General features: G+C 37.3%; 1 protein-coding gene across 3 annotated transcripts in view; it reads left to right on the plus strand.

The window, feature by feature from the left end:
• The first annotated feature begins 10,715 nt into the window (after nucleotides 1–10,715).
• LOC135713169 (phosphatidylinositol 3-kinase catalytic subunit type 3-like) overlaps nucleotides 10,716–16,347 on the plus strand; it is a 116,950-nt gene continuing 111,318 nt past the window's right edge. For all 3 annotated transcript variants that reach the window (XM_065236281.1, XM_065236282.1, XM_065236283.1), the window contains exon 1: nucleotides 10,716–10,825. In XM_065236281.1, the coding sequence (XP_065092353.1) occupies nucleotides 10,764–10,825 (62 nt within the window). In that variant the 5' untranslated portion in view covers nucleotides 10,716–10,763. The remainder of the gene's footprint in view (nucleotides 10,826–16,347) is intronic.

Raw genomic sequence — 16,347 nt, forward strand, 5'->3', positions numbered from 1 at the left:
TGGTTTGCATTCGGGAACATTGATCGAGGTTATGGACAGTTGATTGATAGATGACATGAATTTGGACTCCTCCAAGGAAGCAGCAGATTTCTCATGCTGAGTGCTGGATGGTCTGAAACCCTCGCTGAACTCACTGATGCTTTGGTGCTCTGTATCATTTGTAGTCGGACACGGTGGTCTTTGGATTATTGCTTCCAGTGTTTCCTTCTCCAGTCTAATCTTCTCCAATTCTTCACGAAGTCCGGCTGAATTGAATTTTTCAGCTTGCTTTTTTTTTAATGATTCCAGTTCTCGTGATTGATCAGCACATGCTTGCTTTTTCATTTTCTTAGGCACATTCACCATCGAATCACCATTTCGTGGACGACTAGCATCCACCTGATTCTTCTTCTTTTTCTTATTGAGCACTTTTAACGCAGTTGTTGTTGATTCCGGGGTTTGGTTTTTACCGATTTGTATCTTCTTTTTCTTTGAGGATAATTTCCTACAACATAAAATCAATACATGGCAATTAATTTACGTCGCATATGAAATGAAATACAATTCATCTTCTTTTTTCTCTTTAGTCGTATTCAATTTTTCACATTGTTTCAGTCTACGCATCATCCATAAGGTCATGACGAGCCTACTGACACATTTTATTTTATTTTATATTGACTAAACGATTCTTCTCAGCCTACTCACCATCAATCATGTCATAGTGAGCCTACTGGGTTTTTTTATTTTCTTTTATTTTAAATTGACTAAACGATTCTTTCCAGTCTACTCACCACCAATCATGTCATAGTGAGCCTACTGAATTTTGTTTTCGTTTTATTTACTATACAGTTTCATTCATTATTTAGCCTACTTGCCATCCAACAGCTCATGGTAAGCATACTGATATTTCCAAACGTTGTCAGTCTACTCAACACCCATTTGGCCATGATGAGCCTGTTGAGGCATATATTATAATTCTAAATCGGTTGCAACTCTTTGCAGATTGCTCACCACCCATCAGGTCATGGAGAGCCTACTGAATTTGAACGTTTTAATTTTTATTGAAAGTAACAAATTGTTATTATTAATTCAAGATGGCCGAACATCAATGGAATAATCTCTCTTATTTTTTTTTAAATGGCTGCCTGTAAAATTAAATCTGCTCACTTATCATCCATTTCTAGCTTTCACTCATTTTCAGCATTACATGTTTGAATTCACTGCAAATTGTTCTTTCCAATCAAATTTCCGTATAAACACTTACAATGTGGAAGCGATCGCTGCGCCATTGTGGTGACCGACGTTGTTTTCAGTGTCCATTTTGTTTTATTTTTTTTTAGCTTTTTGAGGAGTGCTTATAAAAACTTCCTTCCGCACCAAAATTAGTTTTCTGAATGACGCTTTTTTTCCGATTCCCAAACTTCCTAGCAATTATGACCATCTCACTCTCTCATAAGCGAAAACCACTCACTAATATTCCCATTTCACATCATCTCGTTTAATTATCAACTATGAATACTCACACACATAAGCATACCATCCTTTATTTTCCCCGAACATTATCCACACACGAGCAGACTAGTTAGTACTCACATCATCATTTCTCTCAAATTCTGGTGAGATCCATCTCAGACCATTTTATTCTAATCCTCAAACTACACTTCTCCGGGATATAATAAAATTATAGCTAGCTTTATAGTATAAAGCTCCCCACGGCTTCACACTAGCAATAATATCCATCAAAAGTTACCTATTTTTGAGTTTGTGGAAGTGAACTTGAAAATGAGACACTTTTACCCAAAAAATAGGTAGCCCGGGCTTAGCGTGTAGCAAAGGGCCTACCATTTCTTATGACAAGCACAACGACTTAACAAAAAGGGCTTATCCATTGAAAGATTTACAAAAAAGGCTTATTAATTTATGAAATTATATTGTTATCGATTTTCATATATTTTTGAAAGCTTTTCGCATATTTTGGATGTTGTATACTGAGATACAGTTACTATTGTTATTGTGAACAATATAAATGCCTAAAATACTTCAATTTTCTTATATATGAATTGAATAGTGGCGGTCAAAACTTAAAATTCATTTTCTGGTTAGTTTACGTTTTGGACATAGGCCCATTTAAAATGTTACTCTAGAGATGAGCGGAGAGAATGTTTTGAGCCAAATGAACTGTCAATATCTGAGCCAAACGAACATTCCCATTAGATTTTTTCCGAGGATTTCTTATTCTTACTAGATTAAATTTGAGAGTATTGCATTCGAACAGAAATTCAATCACCTTTATGTTTCGTGTGCTTCTCAAATTCAACTAGTTTTTGGAATCAAAAGCAATATTATAGCTCTGTTGACTAATTGATCTTAGTTGGTTAATTAATGGCACCAAAAACACGGAACCAAATTTTGTTCAGTTAAGTTAAAAATATATATGTTTATTAAATAAAAATATGAATAGTTCAAAGTAAATTTAAAACATGTTTTCAACAAAAATATGTATGTTTATATTAAATTCAAAAGCATGTTTATGTTCGCAAACGACCTCTCACTCCGTGGTGGGATAAGGATTGCACCGACGCGAACAGCGAGAAGTCCGCCGCGTTTAAACGCTTCCGCAAACACGGTAAGGTCGAGGATTTCGAGCCGTACACCGACCTCGAGAACACTTTTAAGGGCTTGATTAAAGCCAAAAACGCGGTTACTGGCGTCGGTTCGTCGATGGTTTGTCGCGCGAGACTTCCATGAGAACGCTCTGGAATGTCGGCAGGAGAATGCGAAACGCGTCATCACCGGTCAACGAAGACAAGGAGTACTCAGACAGTTGGATATTAATATGAATTCAGCTTCGCGCGGAAAGTTTGCCCGGATTCGGTGTCGGTTCAAACCAACGTTCGTGATCGTCCGTCGGGTAGTAACGAAATAGATTCCCCGTTTTCGATGGTGGAATTCTCACTTGCTCTCCTCTCATGTAACAACTCAGCTCCAGGAATGGATAGAATCAAGTTCAACTTGCTTAAAAATCTCCCAGACGTCGCGAAGAGACGCTTGTTTAACTTATTCAATCAATTTCTGGAGCACAACATTGTTCCGGATGACTGGAGGCAAGTAAGAGTTATCGCCATTCGAAAACCCGGTAAACCCGCATCGGATTATAACTCGTACCGTCCCATCGCGATGCTGTCCTGTATACGGAAATTGTTGGAGAAAATGATTCTTTTTCGTCTAGACAAATGGGTCGAGTCGAATGGTTTACTTTCAGATACGCAATTTGGATTTCGGAGAGGCAAAGGAACGAGCGACTGTCTTGCGTTGCTTTCAACTGAAATTCAACTGGCCTATGCGCAAAAACAGCAAATGGGTTCAGTTTTCTTGGATATTAAGGGGGCTTTTGATTCTGTTTGTATCGATGTCCTTTCGGATAAACTCCACGATAGTGGGCTTTCACCAATTATGAACAACTATTTGAGCAACTTGTTGTCTGAGAAATATATGAGCTTTTCTCATGGAAACTCGACAACTTCACGAATTAGTTACATGGGTCTCCCCCAGGGCTCATGTTTAAGCCCGCTTCTTCATAATTTTTATGTAAAAGACATTGATGGTTGTCTTGATGAAAATTGCTCGCTAAGGCAGCTTGCAGATGACGGCGTTGTGTCCGTTATAGGGCCAAGTGCACCGGACCTGCAAGGACCATTGCAAGATACCTTAGACAATTTGTCTACTTGGGCTATGAAGCTGGGTATCGAATTCTCGCCGGAGAAAACTGAGTTGGTTGTTTTTTCTAGGAAGCATCATCGTGCACAGTTACAGCTTCAACTAAAGGGTAGAACAATCACTCAAAGTATATCTTTCAAGTATTTAGGTGTCTGGTTCGATTCCAAAAGCACGTGGGGAAAGCATATTGCGTATGTGAAACAAAAATGCCAACAAAGAATCAATTTTCTTCGTACAATTACTGGAACTTGGTGGAGAGCACACCCGGAAGATCTGATCAGGTTGTATCGAACAACCATCTTGTCGGTCCTAGAGTACGGTAGCTTCTGCTTTCAATCCGCGGCAAAAACACACATCTTGAAGCTACAACGGGTTCAATACCGTTGCCTCCGAATCGCGCTTGGCTGTATGCACTCGACGCATACGATGAGCCTCGAAGTACTCGCGGGTGTTCTCCCACTGACAGATCGTTTCGCGGAACTGTTCTCCCGGTTTCTTATCCGTTGTGAAGTAATGAACCCATTGGTAATAGAAAATTTTGAGAAGCTACTCGACAGAAATCCTCAAACAAGATTCATGAGTTTGTACTATGAGTACATGACGCTGGAGGTTGGTCCTTCTTCATTACCCAAGTAACAATTTCCAGTTGAAGAAACGCTTTCGTTTTGATTTTGTTCAGCTGCATGTTGAATAATAATTGCACAATGTGTTCACCACAACTTTTATAAAACCCTTGTTTACACTCGTTTGGAGAACCTATACAACTGCAACACAAAGGTGTTGTCTAACGTATTCAGTAAAACGTTTATCCAAAATCAATTTCTTGTTGAAGAAACGCTTCCATTGTGATTTTATTCAACTGCATGCTGAATAATAACTGTACAATTTGTTTATTACAACTTTTGTAAAACTCTTGTTTACACTGGTTTGGAGAACCTGTTCAACTACAGCATTATATGTATACGCGGTATAGGAGTAGAAGCAACTTTTATACAACGTTTATAGATACATATTAAACTCAAGCTTTATTATTTTGGTGAAAGCTCTTATACAACGTTTGTAGACACTTCTTGACAGCTGCTTTGAAATTTAGTAGAGAGTAAACCTTAGAGGCGTTTGTTGCACTCTTTTATGACTCCTAAATAATCATTGTACAGCAAGCGGTGAAAAGCGTTTATAGCACTTTTCAATGACTCCTTAACAACCGGATAGAAGCAACTTTTATACAACGTTTATAGATACATATTTAAACTCAAGCTTTATTATTTTGGTGAAAGCTCTTATACAACGTTTGTAGACACTTCTTGACAGCTGCTTTGAAATTTAGTAGAGAGTGAACCTGAGAGGCATTTGTTGCACTCTTTTATGACTCCTAAATAATCATTGTACAGCAAGCGGTGAAAAGCGTTTATAGCACTTTTTAATGACTCCTTAATAACCGTTGTGTAAGTACTCACAATATTCACAGATTAAAATTAATTTAACAATTGTTGTGGTACGCCAAAATAATTGCTTGTACAGTTTTTATTAATTTAATTTATTTGTGCACATTGAAAAAATATGTAATTATGCCATAATACACATTCTGTGATCATGGAGGAAGTAGTAACTAGCATCGGTTTAATCTTTGATTGATATTCTTTCGATTAATCTCCCTAATAATTAATTGAGAGAATTTATCTAGAAATGTTATCGTTGATTATATGATATATGTCTTAAATTATTGTTTGCATTTATTAATAAACACCTATATATATAATTTACCTCTACTCCACCGAGGGTTTCTCGAAGCAAGATTCGAACTCATGATCCCGGATTGCCAGCCGCTTCTGTTTCCATCTGCTCTATTCTTGAATACATATTTTGATCATATGAGAGAAGTATATGAAGCTCATCTTGAGTGACTTCTCTTGCAGTCGAATAATCATTGCCTTATGGTCATATAAACGTGCCTATCACTTGTGCTATTTTTAGCAACAAAATTGTGGTTGGTGGTTGGTCGAACGTAAACAATCATTTAAGAGTGCTCCAAGCAGCTTTTGAAGCTTTTAAGCAAATGGCAATACAACTACATTCTTGTTCAACTCTGGAAGCTATTATTCAACGTTTGATCAACTCAGGTGTTGTATAAGAGCTCCCAATGGTTTGTTTTGATGCGTTTATTCCACATCCTTTATGGCTCCTGTCAAACAGTTTAACCGAACGTAAACAATCATTTAAGAGTGCTCCAAGCAGTTTTTGAAGCTTTTAACCAAATGGCAATACAACTACATTCTTGTACAACTCTGGAAGCTATTATTCAACGTTTGATCAACTCAGGTGTTGTATAAGAGCTCCCAATGGTTTGTTTTGATGCGTTTATTCCACATCCTTTATGGCTCCTGTCAAACAGTTTAACCGAACGTAAACAATCATTTAAGAGTGCTCCAAGCAGTTTTTGAAGCTTTTAACCAAATGGCAATACAACTACATTCTTGTACAACTCTGGAAGCTATTATTCAACGTTTGATCAACTCAGGTGTTGTATAAGAGCTCCCAATGGTTTGTTGTGATGCGTTTATTCCACGTTCTGTATAGCTTTTGTGAATCAGTTTAACTAAGGTGCTATAAAAGTTATCGTAGGTCTTATAAAGCATATAGTTAAACCGAACGTAAACAATCATTTAAGAGTGCTCCAAGCAGCTTTTGAAGCTTTTAAGCAAATTGCAATACAACTACATTCTTGTTCAACTCTGGAAGCTATTATTCAACGTTTGATCAACTCCGGTGTTGTATAAGAGCTCCCAATGGTTTGTTTTGATGCGTTTATTCCACATCCTATAGAAGCTCTTGTCAAACAGTTTAACCGAACGTAAACAATCATTTAAGAGTGCTCCAAGCAGTTTTTGAAGCTTTTAACCAAATGGCAATACAACTACATTCTTGTACAACTCTGGAAGCTATTATTCAACGTTTGATCAACTCAGGTGTTGTATAAGAGCTCCCAATGGTTTGTTTTGATGCGTTTATTCCACATCCTTTATGGCTCCTGTCAAACAGTTTAACCGAACGTAAACAATCATTTAAGAGTGCTCCAAGCAGTTTTTGAAGCTTTTAACCAAATGGCAATACAACTACATTCTTGTACAACTCTGGAAGCTATTATTCAACGTTTGATCAACTCAGGTGTTGTATAAGAGCTCCCAATGGTTTGTTTTGATGCGTTTATTCCACATCCTATAGAAGCTCCTGTCAAACAGTTTAACCGAACGTAAACAATCATTTAAGAGTGCTCCAAGCAGTTTTTGAAGCTTTTAACCAAATGGCAATACAACTACATTCTTGTACAACTCTGGAAGCTATTATTCAACGTTTGATCAACTCAGGTGTTGTATAAGAGCTCCCAATGGTTTGTTTTGATGCGTTTATTCCACATCCTTTATGGCTCCTGTCAAACAGTTTAACCGAACGTAAACAATCATTTAAGAGTGCTCCAAGCAGTTTTTGAAGCTTTTAACCAAATGGCAATACAACTACATTCTTGTACAACTCTGGAAGCTATTATTCAACGTTTGATCAACTCAGGTGTTGTATAAGAGCTCCCAATGGTTTGTTTTGATGCGTTTATTCCACATCCTATAGAAGCTCCTGTCAAACAGTTTAACCGAACGTAAACAATCATTTAAGAGTGCTCCAAGCAGTTTTTGAAGCTTTTAACCAAATGGCAATACAACTACATTCTTGTACAACTCTGGAAGCTATTATTCAACGTTTGATCAACTCAGGTGTTGTATAAGAGCTCCCAATGGTTTGTTTTGATGCGTTTATTCCACATCCTATAGAAGCTCCTGTCAAACAGTTTAACCGAACGTAAACAATCATTTAAGAGTGCTCCAAGCAGTTTTTGAAGCGTTTAATCAAATGGCAATACAACTACATTCTTGTACAACTCTGGAAGCTATTATTCAACGTTTGATCAACTCAGGTGTTGTATAAGAGCTCCCAATGGTTTGTTGTGATGCGTTTATTCCACGTTCTGTATAGCTTTTGTGAATCAGTTTAACTAAGGTGCTATAAAAGTTATCGTAGGTCTTATAAAGCATATAGTTAAACCGAACGTAAATAATCATTTAGGAGTGCTCCAATAGCTTTTAAAACTTTTAATCAAATGGCAATACAACTACATTCCTGTTCAACTCTGGAAGCTATTATTCAACGTTTGATCAACTCAGGTGTTTTATAAGAGCTCTCAATTGTTTGTTGGGTAATCTCCAATCGTGATTGCTTTCAAGCCTTCTATAGTTCCTCTGTAAATTTTGATCTGACCATGATGCAAGAAATCCATGGAATACCAGATCACCATCGGTCGATGGTTGTTCCCTCAATTTTTGCAATCAAGTACCACCATGTAAGTAACGATAAAAGATTTTTCACAGATGGGTCAACCATAAATGCTTCCACTGGATTTGGTGTATTTAATCAATTTCATACCGCCTCCTATAAACTGCAAAAACCATGCTCCGTATACGTTGCGGAACTCGCAGCTATATTTTACGCAGTAGAGCGAATTGCCTCACTACCTTCTGACCATTATTTCATTTTTACGGATAGTCTTAGCTCATTGGAGGCTATTCGTTCAATGAGGCCGATGAAGCACTCCTCGTATTTCCTGCCTGAAATACGATCTAAACTGAGTGCTTTATCTAACTGCTCCTATACTATCACCTTAGCTTGGGTCCCATCTCATTGCTCAATTCCGGGTAATGAGAAAGCGGACTCGTTGGCTAAGGTGGGCGATATTTTTGAGCGACAAATCGCCTTCAACGAATTTTTCTCCATTGCTCGTCAGCAAGTCCTCATCAGTTGGCAACACAAATGGAATGATGGTGAATTGGGAAGATGGTTACATTCTATTCTCCCACAGGTGTCGAACAAACCATGGTTCAAAGGGTTGGACATGAGCCGCGACTTTATACCCGTTATATCAAGGCTTATGTCCAATCACTGCTCGTTAGACTCGCACTTCTATCGAATTGGGCTCTCAGACAGCAATTTATGTGCGTGTGGCAGTGGTTATCACGATATCGAGCATGTTGTTTGGTCGTGTACCCTACACCGTGTTGCCAGATCTGATTTATCCACATCCCTCAGGGCCCGAGGAAAACAACCCGCGATACCCGTTAGAGATGTCTTGGCGAGCCGAGATCTCGAAAATATGTTTTTGTATGAGAATTTCGTTCGAAACGAAATACACAATAGGGGTGAATATCACAAAGTTTCGTCGGTTTCACTGAACTGGAACGGATTTGACACCCACCCCGAAGGCCCCCCGGATCCAAACATCCACAGACTTTCCATAATCGGAGTAATTTAGATGCCCTGTCTGCAGATGTCCATTTATTTGCTATCTATTTTATTTTGATTTATCCAGCATTCAAATCAGTGCTAACATTTGAAAACGGCGCAAAAGCCATTTGTAAACAAATGGTTTGTGGGCCCTTTACTCGCTACCCGAAGAAGGCCCACGCAAACCAACAGCATCGTCAGGAAGGGGAAAATTTCCCCTACCCGATGTTGCTGTTGTGTCGCGTGGGTGTACTTCAAGTAGTGAGTAAAGGGCCCATAGGGGTTTTAAACATTATTATCAATGGATTCAAACATAGAATACGTTTGAAATCAACCTAGTTTATGTTTGTGGCCAGAACAAACTGAGTTTACGTTTAAATTTTCCTCAAATATTTTTGTTTCGACGGTAAATTTTTCTGCGTGAAATGAGCAAAATATTGCGATGCAATCAATTATTCATTTACACGTAAATCGAATCAAAAGTAAAAGTCATGTGAAATGCTAAGTTTTAGCAAGGGTTGCAAGATAATTTAGGTACAAATACCTGCTGCCGAATTGTATTTTGTTTTCTCCGCCTATCTCTCCCTCTGAGTATTTCTACCCGCATAAGCACGAACCATAAATTGACCTTACCTAAAATGGTTAAAACATTTTATAATCCCTGCTAAACTTCAACTGAAATGGTTATGGAACTTTACATGAACGTTTAATGATAAAGTTTTAACCTTAAGTATTATAATTTTTTGGAAGTGTACCTTACAAATAATGGGTTGTTAAGAACCATTACCATTCAAAATTCTTGTTTTCTCCATACATTTTCGGAAAGAAAACTATACTAAAACCTTTTAACTTATGGTTTGAGAACATTAATGGTAATGGTTATGGTAACCAGTAAGGTCCATGAATGGTTTTGTAACATCGATCAACTTTATGTGGAATATATCGCGAATTGGTTGCCTGTAAATTACTGATTACCAATTCACGATATATTTCACGTAAAGTTGAGCGATAATACAAAACCATTAATGGACCTTACTGACTACCATAACCATAACCATTAATGTTCTCAAACCATAAGTAAAAACGTTCTAATATAGTTCTCTTTCCGAAAATGTATGGAGAAAACAAGAATTTGCAATGGTAATGGTTCTTAACAACCCATTATTTGTAAGGTCCGCTTCCAAAAAACCATAATACATAAGGTTAAAACTTTATCACACAAACGTTCATGTAAAGTTCCATAACCATTTCAGTTGAAGTTTAGCAAGGATTATAAACAATTTATAACCGTTATCGGTAAGGTCATGTGATGGTTCGCGTTTATGCGGGTAGTCACCACTGCAACAGACAATAATTTTGGGTAGTTTTTCATCTCCGTGTACGTGTAAGTGTACACGCTATTTTAAAACTACCCAAATTTGGGTAGAATCCACCCAGATCGGTCAAAACTGAACCTACCCAAAAATGGGTAAACTAAGTTCGGATAGACAAGATCACAAATGGACAACATCGACATGAATCCGATCGACTTTGTTCATTTGTCAACTTGTAACTCCGAACATAGTTTTACCATTTTTGGGTAGGTTCAGCTTTAACGATTTGGATGGACTCTCCAAATTTGAGTTGTTTTGAAATAGCGTGTATAGCAGTTTGACAGCTGCAGTACTAACTATTCTTCTTCTTTACTACACCAAAATTGAGAAGTTTTCTGTGGATCAGCAATAAAACAGATACAAACAAAAATGAATTCTACATTTCCTTTTATTCATAGCTGTGACCTCAATCAAAAATTGCAGATAAAAATGTAAGTAATTTCGAAAGGAAATTTGTAATGTATGCTTTGATTTTGATGAATTACTATTGATACCTGCTGAAATATGTTCGCGTATATACATGTTTACATCCCGAGCAGGAACGAATATCTCGATACATAAAATTGGTATGGATTAACCTGACATGAGAGGTAAAATACCAAAAAATTATCTTACAATACCACGGCGAGATGGACCAGCCATGGTCTTAGCCTGTCTGAAAAGACAAATCCAAAGAAAAAAAAATCTTACAATACCATTCCAATACCAAATTATGATAATGCAATACCACCCAGGTATTCTTTTGGTATCCAAATATCAATTTTTGGTATTCACAAAGTATTTTGCATGTAATTTTATGGTATTATTCTTTGGTATTTTACCTCTTATGTCATGCTGGTTAATACCAAATTTTGGTATCAGATCAGAATTAGGTATTCATTAGTTATTTTCTCCTACTCGGGATAGGTACACGGATTGAAATCTCATTAGGTTCTGCATCGTGACGTCACTCATTGACATTTCAGTGGTACTGTTTACAAGCACTTAAGATTTTTTTCGTGATAAACTTGTGACTTATATAATTTAATTCGAAAAATCCCGAGGAAATGCGCGGTGAAAGGATGTTGCTGGTTAAAATCGCAGAAATATGGCTTCACATCCAATGCAGTTTAAAAATGTATCGAGAAAAAAACAACAACTAAGTACCACTGAACTGTCAAAAAATTTATCCGATTGAGATTAACCCCTGATAGTGAAGAACCGAACACGTCGTTAAGCGAATTTACCATAACATGTTTATTAGAGATTCCAGATTGTCGAATCGGAAGACGATCATTTTTATTTCAAGTGTAAAACTAAACAGTGCCAGTGACCGGAAATCCCAGTGAAACAACGCAGGTATGCAAACAAATACAGGTGCATGTAGAATGCACTCTCTTAAATATTCCGTAAGAAATTGATTACTACACCTATTTTTTTCTATGATTGTTGTTCAGACACTATCTGGGATTCTGTCCTTGGTATATACTGGGATCAGGTTTCAGTCTATGTTTCTTGACTGCATCACCACGGAACAGCCACCTTCAAATAGGACACTTCACTGAGCAATGTATTATTATAATCCTAATTACTATCATAAAAGATACTTTTGATATTAAATAAAAATTCACAAATAATTATGAGAACTTTAAATTTAAAATCCCCGGAAACAAAAATAATCTTTTCACGGAACAGTAGGTAAAATTACCGAACCGATCGGTAAAAGTTACCGAATAGAGGAAGCCCACCGTTGGGGGAATATAACTTCCTCTCCAATCTAATCTTGGACAGCGCGCTTCGAGCTCAAACTCGGCCGGTTTCTGGAACGTCTTTCCGTAAGAAACCTCCTTCCCCTTGGTGGGACCAGCAATGCACTGTGAGGTTTATCGTATAAAGTCCGACACGTTTAAGCTTTACCGGAAACGTGATGAAATTTAATTTATTTTGAATTTCAGGTCATAACTAGTATCGTCTCATCGCGATGATATCGTGCATTCGAAAATTGTTGGAGAAAATGATCCTTTTTGGCTTGGACAAATGGGTTGAGACGAACCACCTACTCTCAGATACTCAATTTGGTTTCCGTAGGGGCAAGGGAACGAACGACTGTCTCGCGTTGCTTTCCACAGAAATTCAGTTGGCTTTTGCTAAAAAAGAGCAAATGGCTTCTGTATTCTTGGATATCAAGGGGGCTTTTGATTCAGTATCGGTTGAAGTCCTTTCAGACAAACTCCACGCTTGTGGCCTTTCTCCATTAATTAATAACTTTTTGTACAATTTGCTGTCAGAGAAACATATGAGCTTTTCTCATGGAAACTCTACAGCTTCTCGATTTAGTTAAATGGGTCTCCCCCAGGGCTCATGTTTAAGCCAGCTTTTGTATAATTTCTACGTCAGAGAAATTGACAATTATCTAAGTGACAACTGCACATTGAAACAACGATTCTGTGACACTACCCCGAATGTCACTACCCCGAACGCCATTACCCCGAATGCTACTACCCCGAATGTCCTACTACCCCGAATGCCATACTACCCCGAATGGCCATTACCCCGAAATTAAGACAAATGAAAGAACTGCAAGGGGTCAAAAGAAGGGTACATTTTTAGAAGGAAATTTCGTTTTGGAATTTATACTGAATACAAATGATAATTTTTTATTGGAATTTTGAAGCTTGCATGCGAGCAAGCTTGTTTTACGCGAGAAGCCCGAGAGATGTCGTTACTGAGGTCCTATGTTTTCAAGAAAAACTTTTTCAAAGTGTTATGTCTGTTGTCTGTGATTAAACTCTCTGATTAGTTTCACTTTACTAAATTGATGATACACTACGTTTACTTTTATGGAACTATGTATTTATCAATTCCAAACCATTTTAAAGCTCTTTAGAAAATGACAACCTTCAAGTTTTCGAGCCCCTCGTTCACCATTTAAAAAGTCAAAGGGTCTACTATGCAATCCAATTCAATATGCAATACCAGTCGGAAACTGTTAAACCTTATCAAAGAATTGTTCGACCTGAGTCTAGACCTGAGTTGAAGAATTTCTCGTTATGGATTGAAAAATCGGTGCATGGAACGTTGAACTATCGATTACAAATTTATAACATTATTCCACACGTTATTATCCCAAATGGTCATTACCCCGAATCCCTTGCCAAAAGCTATTGATTACATAGTTTCCTTATATATTAAAAGAAGGGAATATTCCCTTCCCTTCTTTATCATACATCCAAAGAATAAATTATTTTCTTTTTATATATTCAAAGAAAGGAATATTCCCTTCTTTATCGTTCATCCAATAATTAATTATTTCCTTTTGTTATACTTTCAAAGAAGGGAATATTCCCTTCTTTATCATATATTTAACGAATTGATTATTTTCTCTTTTATATATTAAAAGAAGGGAATATTCCGTTCTTTATCGTATATCCAAAGAATTAATTATTTCCTATTGTTATATTTTCAAAGATGTGAAACCCCCTTGAGCCATTAAGGGGCTGTTCATTAACTACGTAGACAGTTTTTTTTTTTGGGATTCTTGACCCCCCCCCCCCCTTCCCCTGCGTAGACAATTTCCCATACAAAATTTTTAAAATTTGTATGGACCGTGCACAATTGCCAACCCCCAGCCCCCTCCCCCCCCCCCCCCCTCTTCCCTAAACTGTCTTTACGTTACAGACATTCACAGACTTTTTAGTTTTTTCACAGATATTCACAGACTTTTGTAATCAAGGGAAACTTTTAAAATTTATTTGGTTACACTGTTTTACATCTTTAATCAAATAACACGTGCGATAAATTTTGCATCACGCATTAGAAATTCGCGCGTTTTCAAATTCACCACGCGAACGAGCTGTCACTGTTACAGGCGGTCATAGTTGTAGACGAAAATTTTCCAAACGTTTTGACGGTTTGTATGAATACGTCAACTCATGTTGGCCGGTCTATAACTTGACTGTCTATAGTCACTGTCACTGAAAAAGTGAATGAAACTGAGGGGGAACAAAGTCCCAGATTCATTCAAATTTTGCTAAAAATTACTCTAAAGTTCTATTTATTGATTTATCGTCGGAGAAATCCATTTTATCGGATTCATCCGATATAATCGTGCTCAAATCTCAAAAAACAAATAATATCGTTTTTTATCGGTCACATCTCTTATATCTGGTCACCTCTCTATAAGTATCATGACAGGTACCGATGACAGCCGTATGTTTATAAGAAAGGAACGGCGTGAAATCTCAACCAACATTTCAAAAAGGCGGATCAGCTTGTGTAATCAAATCTTCTAATGCTCTTTTCTCACAAATCGAAGCTCGCCTTGCCAAATCAACAACACCGTCGGCTAGAGAAAATTCTCTCCTATCCTATGGTGAAATTGGTTTGCGTAGCCGTGCTTCAGTTTGCAAGATAAGGTCAAATTTGCTGATCCACCCTTTAGTATTGTTGGTTGATAAATCTGTTCAAAATTCATTTATGGTGATTCCTTGAAGAGTCCACAAATTGCCTGATGATGGCTGCGATGCTCTATTGATGAATCTACGTTACGGTCGTCCAGCAGATGGAAATGATGTTAAAATGATAATGACGTTTTGCTACCACGAATCGTATGGAATATTTTTTTGTACATCATCGCTTTTGTGGTTTTGGATTTCAAATCTAGGTGTCGCATGCTCTGGTGCAGTTTCGCGTAGATTCATCAATCACTTCAAGTGTTCTACACGGAGAAAAAATACTACCCAAAATTTGAGTTCTTTTTACATAATATTGACTTCAGCCTCTCACTTGCACTCGTTATTGTTGTCAAAAAAGGAACGAGAGATTCGACCCAACGATATAGTTCAGCCCAATAAGTTACTTTTGAGTAAATTGCATATTCTCAAATTTACGTGAATTAAACTTAATTTTGGGTAGAATATACTTAAGAGTAGGTAATTTTTTTGCTGGTGTTAAATGGAAACTACTATATGCGATTTACTCAAATTTGGGTTATTGGGCTGAACCCCGGAATTGAGGGAAAAGTACTTAATTTTGGGTAGTTTTTCATCTCCGTGTAGAGCACAAATTTCGGACACAGTTGTCATATCACTCATGAAATTGGAACTCCCTGTTTGCTGCATCAAATGTGAAGTTCCAGTTTCAATTTTGTATGTTTTTCGGCAGCTGTATTCTTGAAATTTTGAAGTGATGGTATAGCGCATTACACACATTATAGGAAGTCGGCTGAAAGTCTCCTTAAGGTTCAATTTATTTTGATGCTTTTTCGAAAAATTCAAGAGCAGTTTTTTTCGACGCATTAGTTTAGATTGCAAAATGCTCGCACTATTCGATTCCTTTTGCTATTCTACACAAAATGACGCGAGCTTATAGCAATCTGAAATAATGCGTCGAAAAAAACTGCTTTTGATTTTTTCGAAAATGCATCAAAGTAAATTGAACCTTAATAAAGATATAAAAAAAAAAAAAAAAAATATAGGAAGTGCGGAAACGCATAAGTCACGACTGGGAATTCTCGGATATCTCTACACGGTTAGAAAAAAGTACCCAAAATTAAGTTCTTTTCACTCATCTCGGCACTATAGTGCAGGAACCCAAAAGTAGGTAAAGCGGGTCAAAGTAATTTTCATTTACTTGTGTGCAGTTCGTATGGAATTTTCCACTGGCTTTTTAACCAAAAGTAAGTTAGTTGTACCCAACAGTACGTAAATATGATTATACTCAACGTTGGGTTCCCACACTTTACTACCCCTGTTGGGTGGTTTTGCTCCTTCGTTTTTGACAACATTAGTAGGAGAAAAGGAGACAAACTAGTCAAAAGTAGGTAAAAGTGAACTGGCCGTTGGGTACTTTTTTCTTACCGTGTAAGGTCATTACTGATTTCCATCACTACCTCAATAGACTTCCCCAATCTCAGGCATCCGGTGAAGATCAGCATCGATGGCGCCTACCGTTTGGTCTTGGGTTTGGTCACGTT

This window comes from Ochlerotatus camptorhynchus, unplaced genomic scaffold (genome assembly GCF_037179485.1).
Source record: "Ochlerotatus camptorhynchus isolate MF236.1 unplaced genomic scaffold, CSIRO-AGI_Acam_v1.1 ptg000541l, whole genome shotgun sequence".
In the NCBI taxonomy this organism is placed as follows: domain Eukaryota; kingdom Metazoa; phylum Arthropoda; class Insecta; order Diptera; family Culicidae; genus Ochlerotatus; species Ochlerotatus camptorhynchus.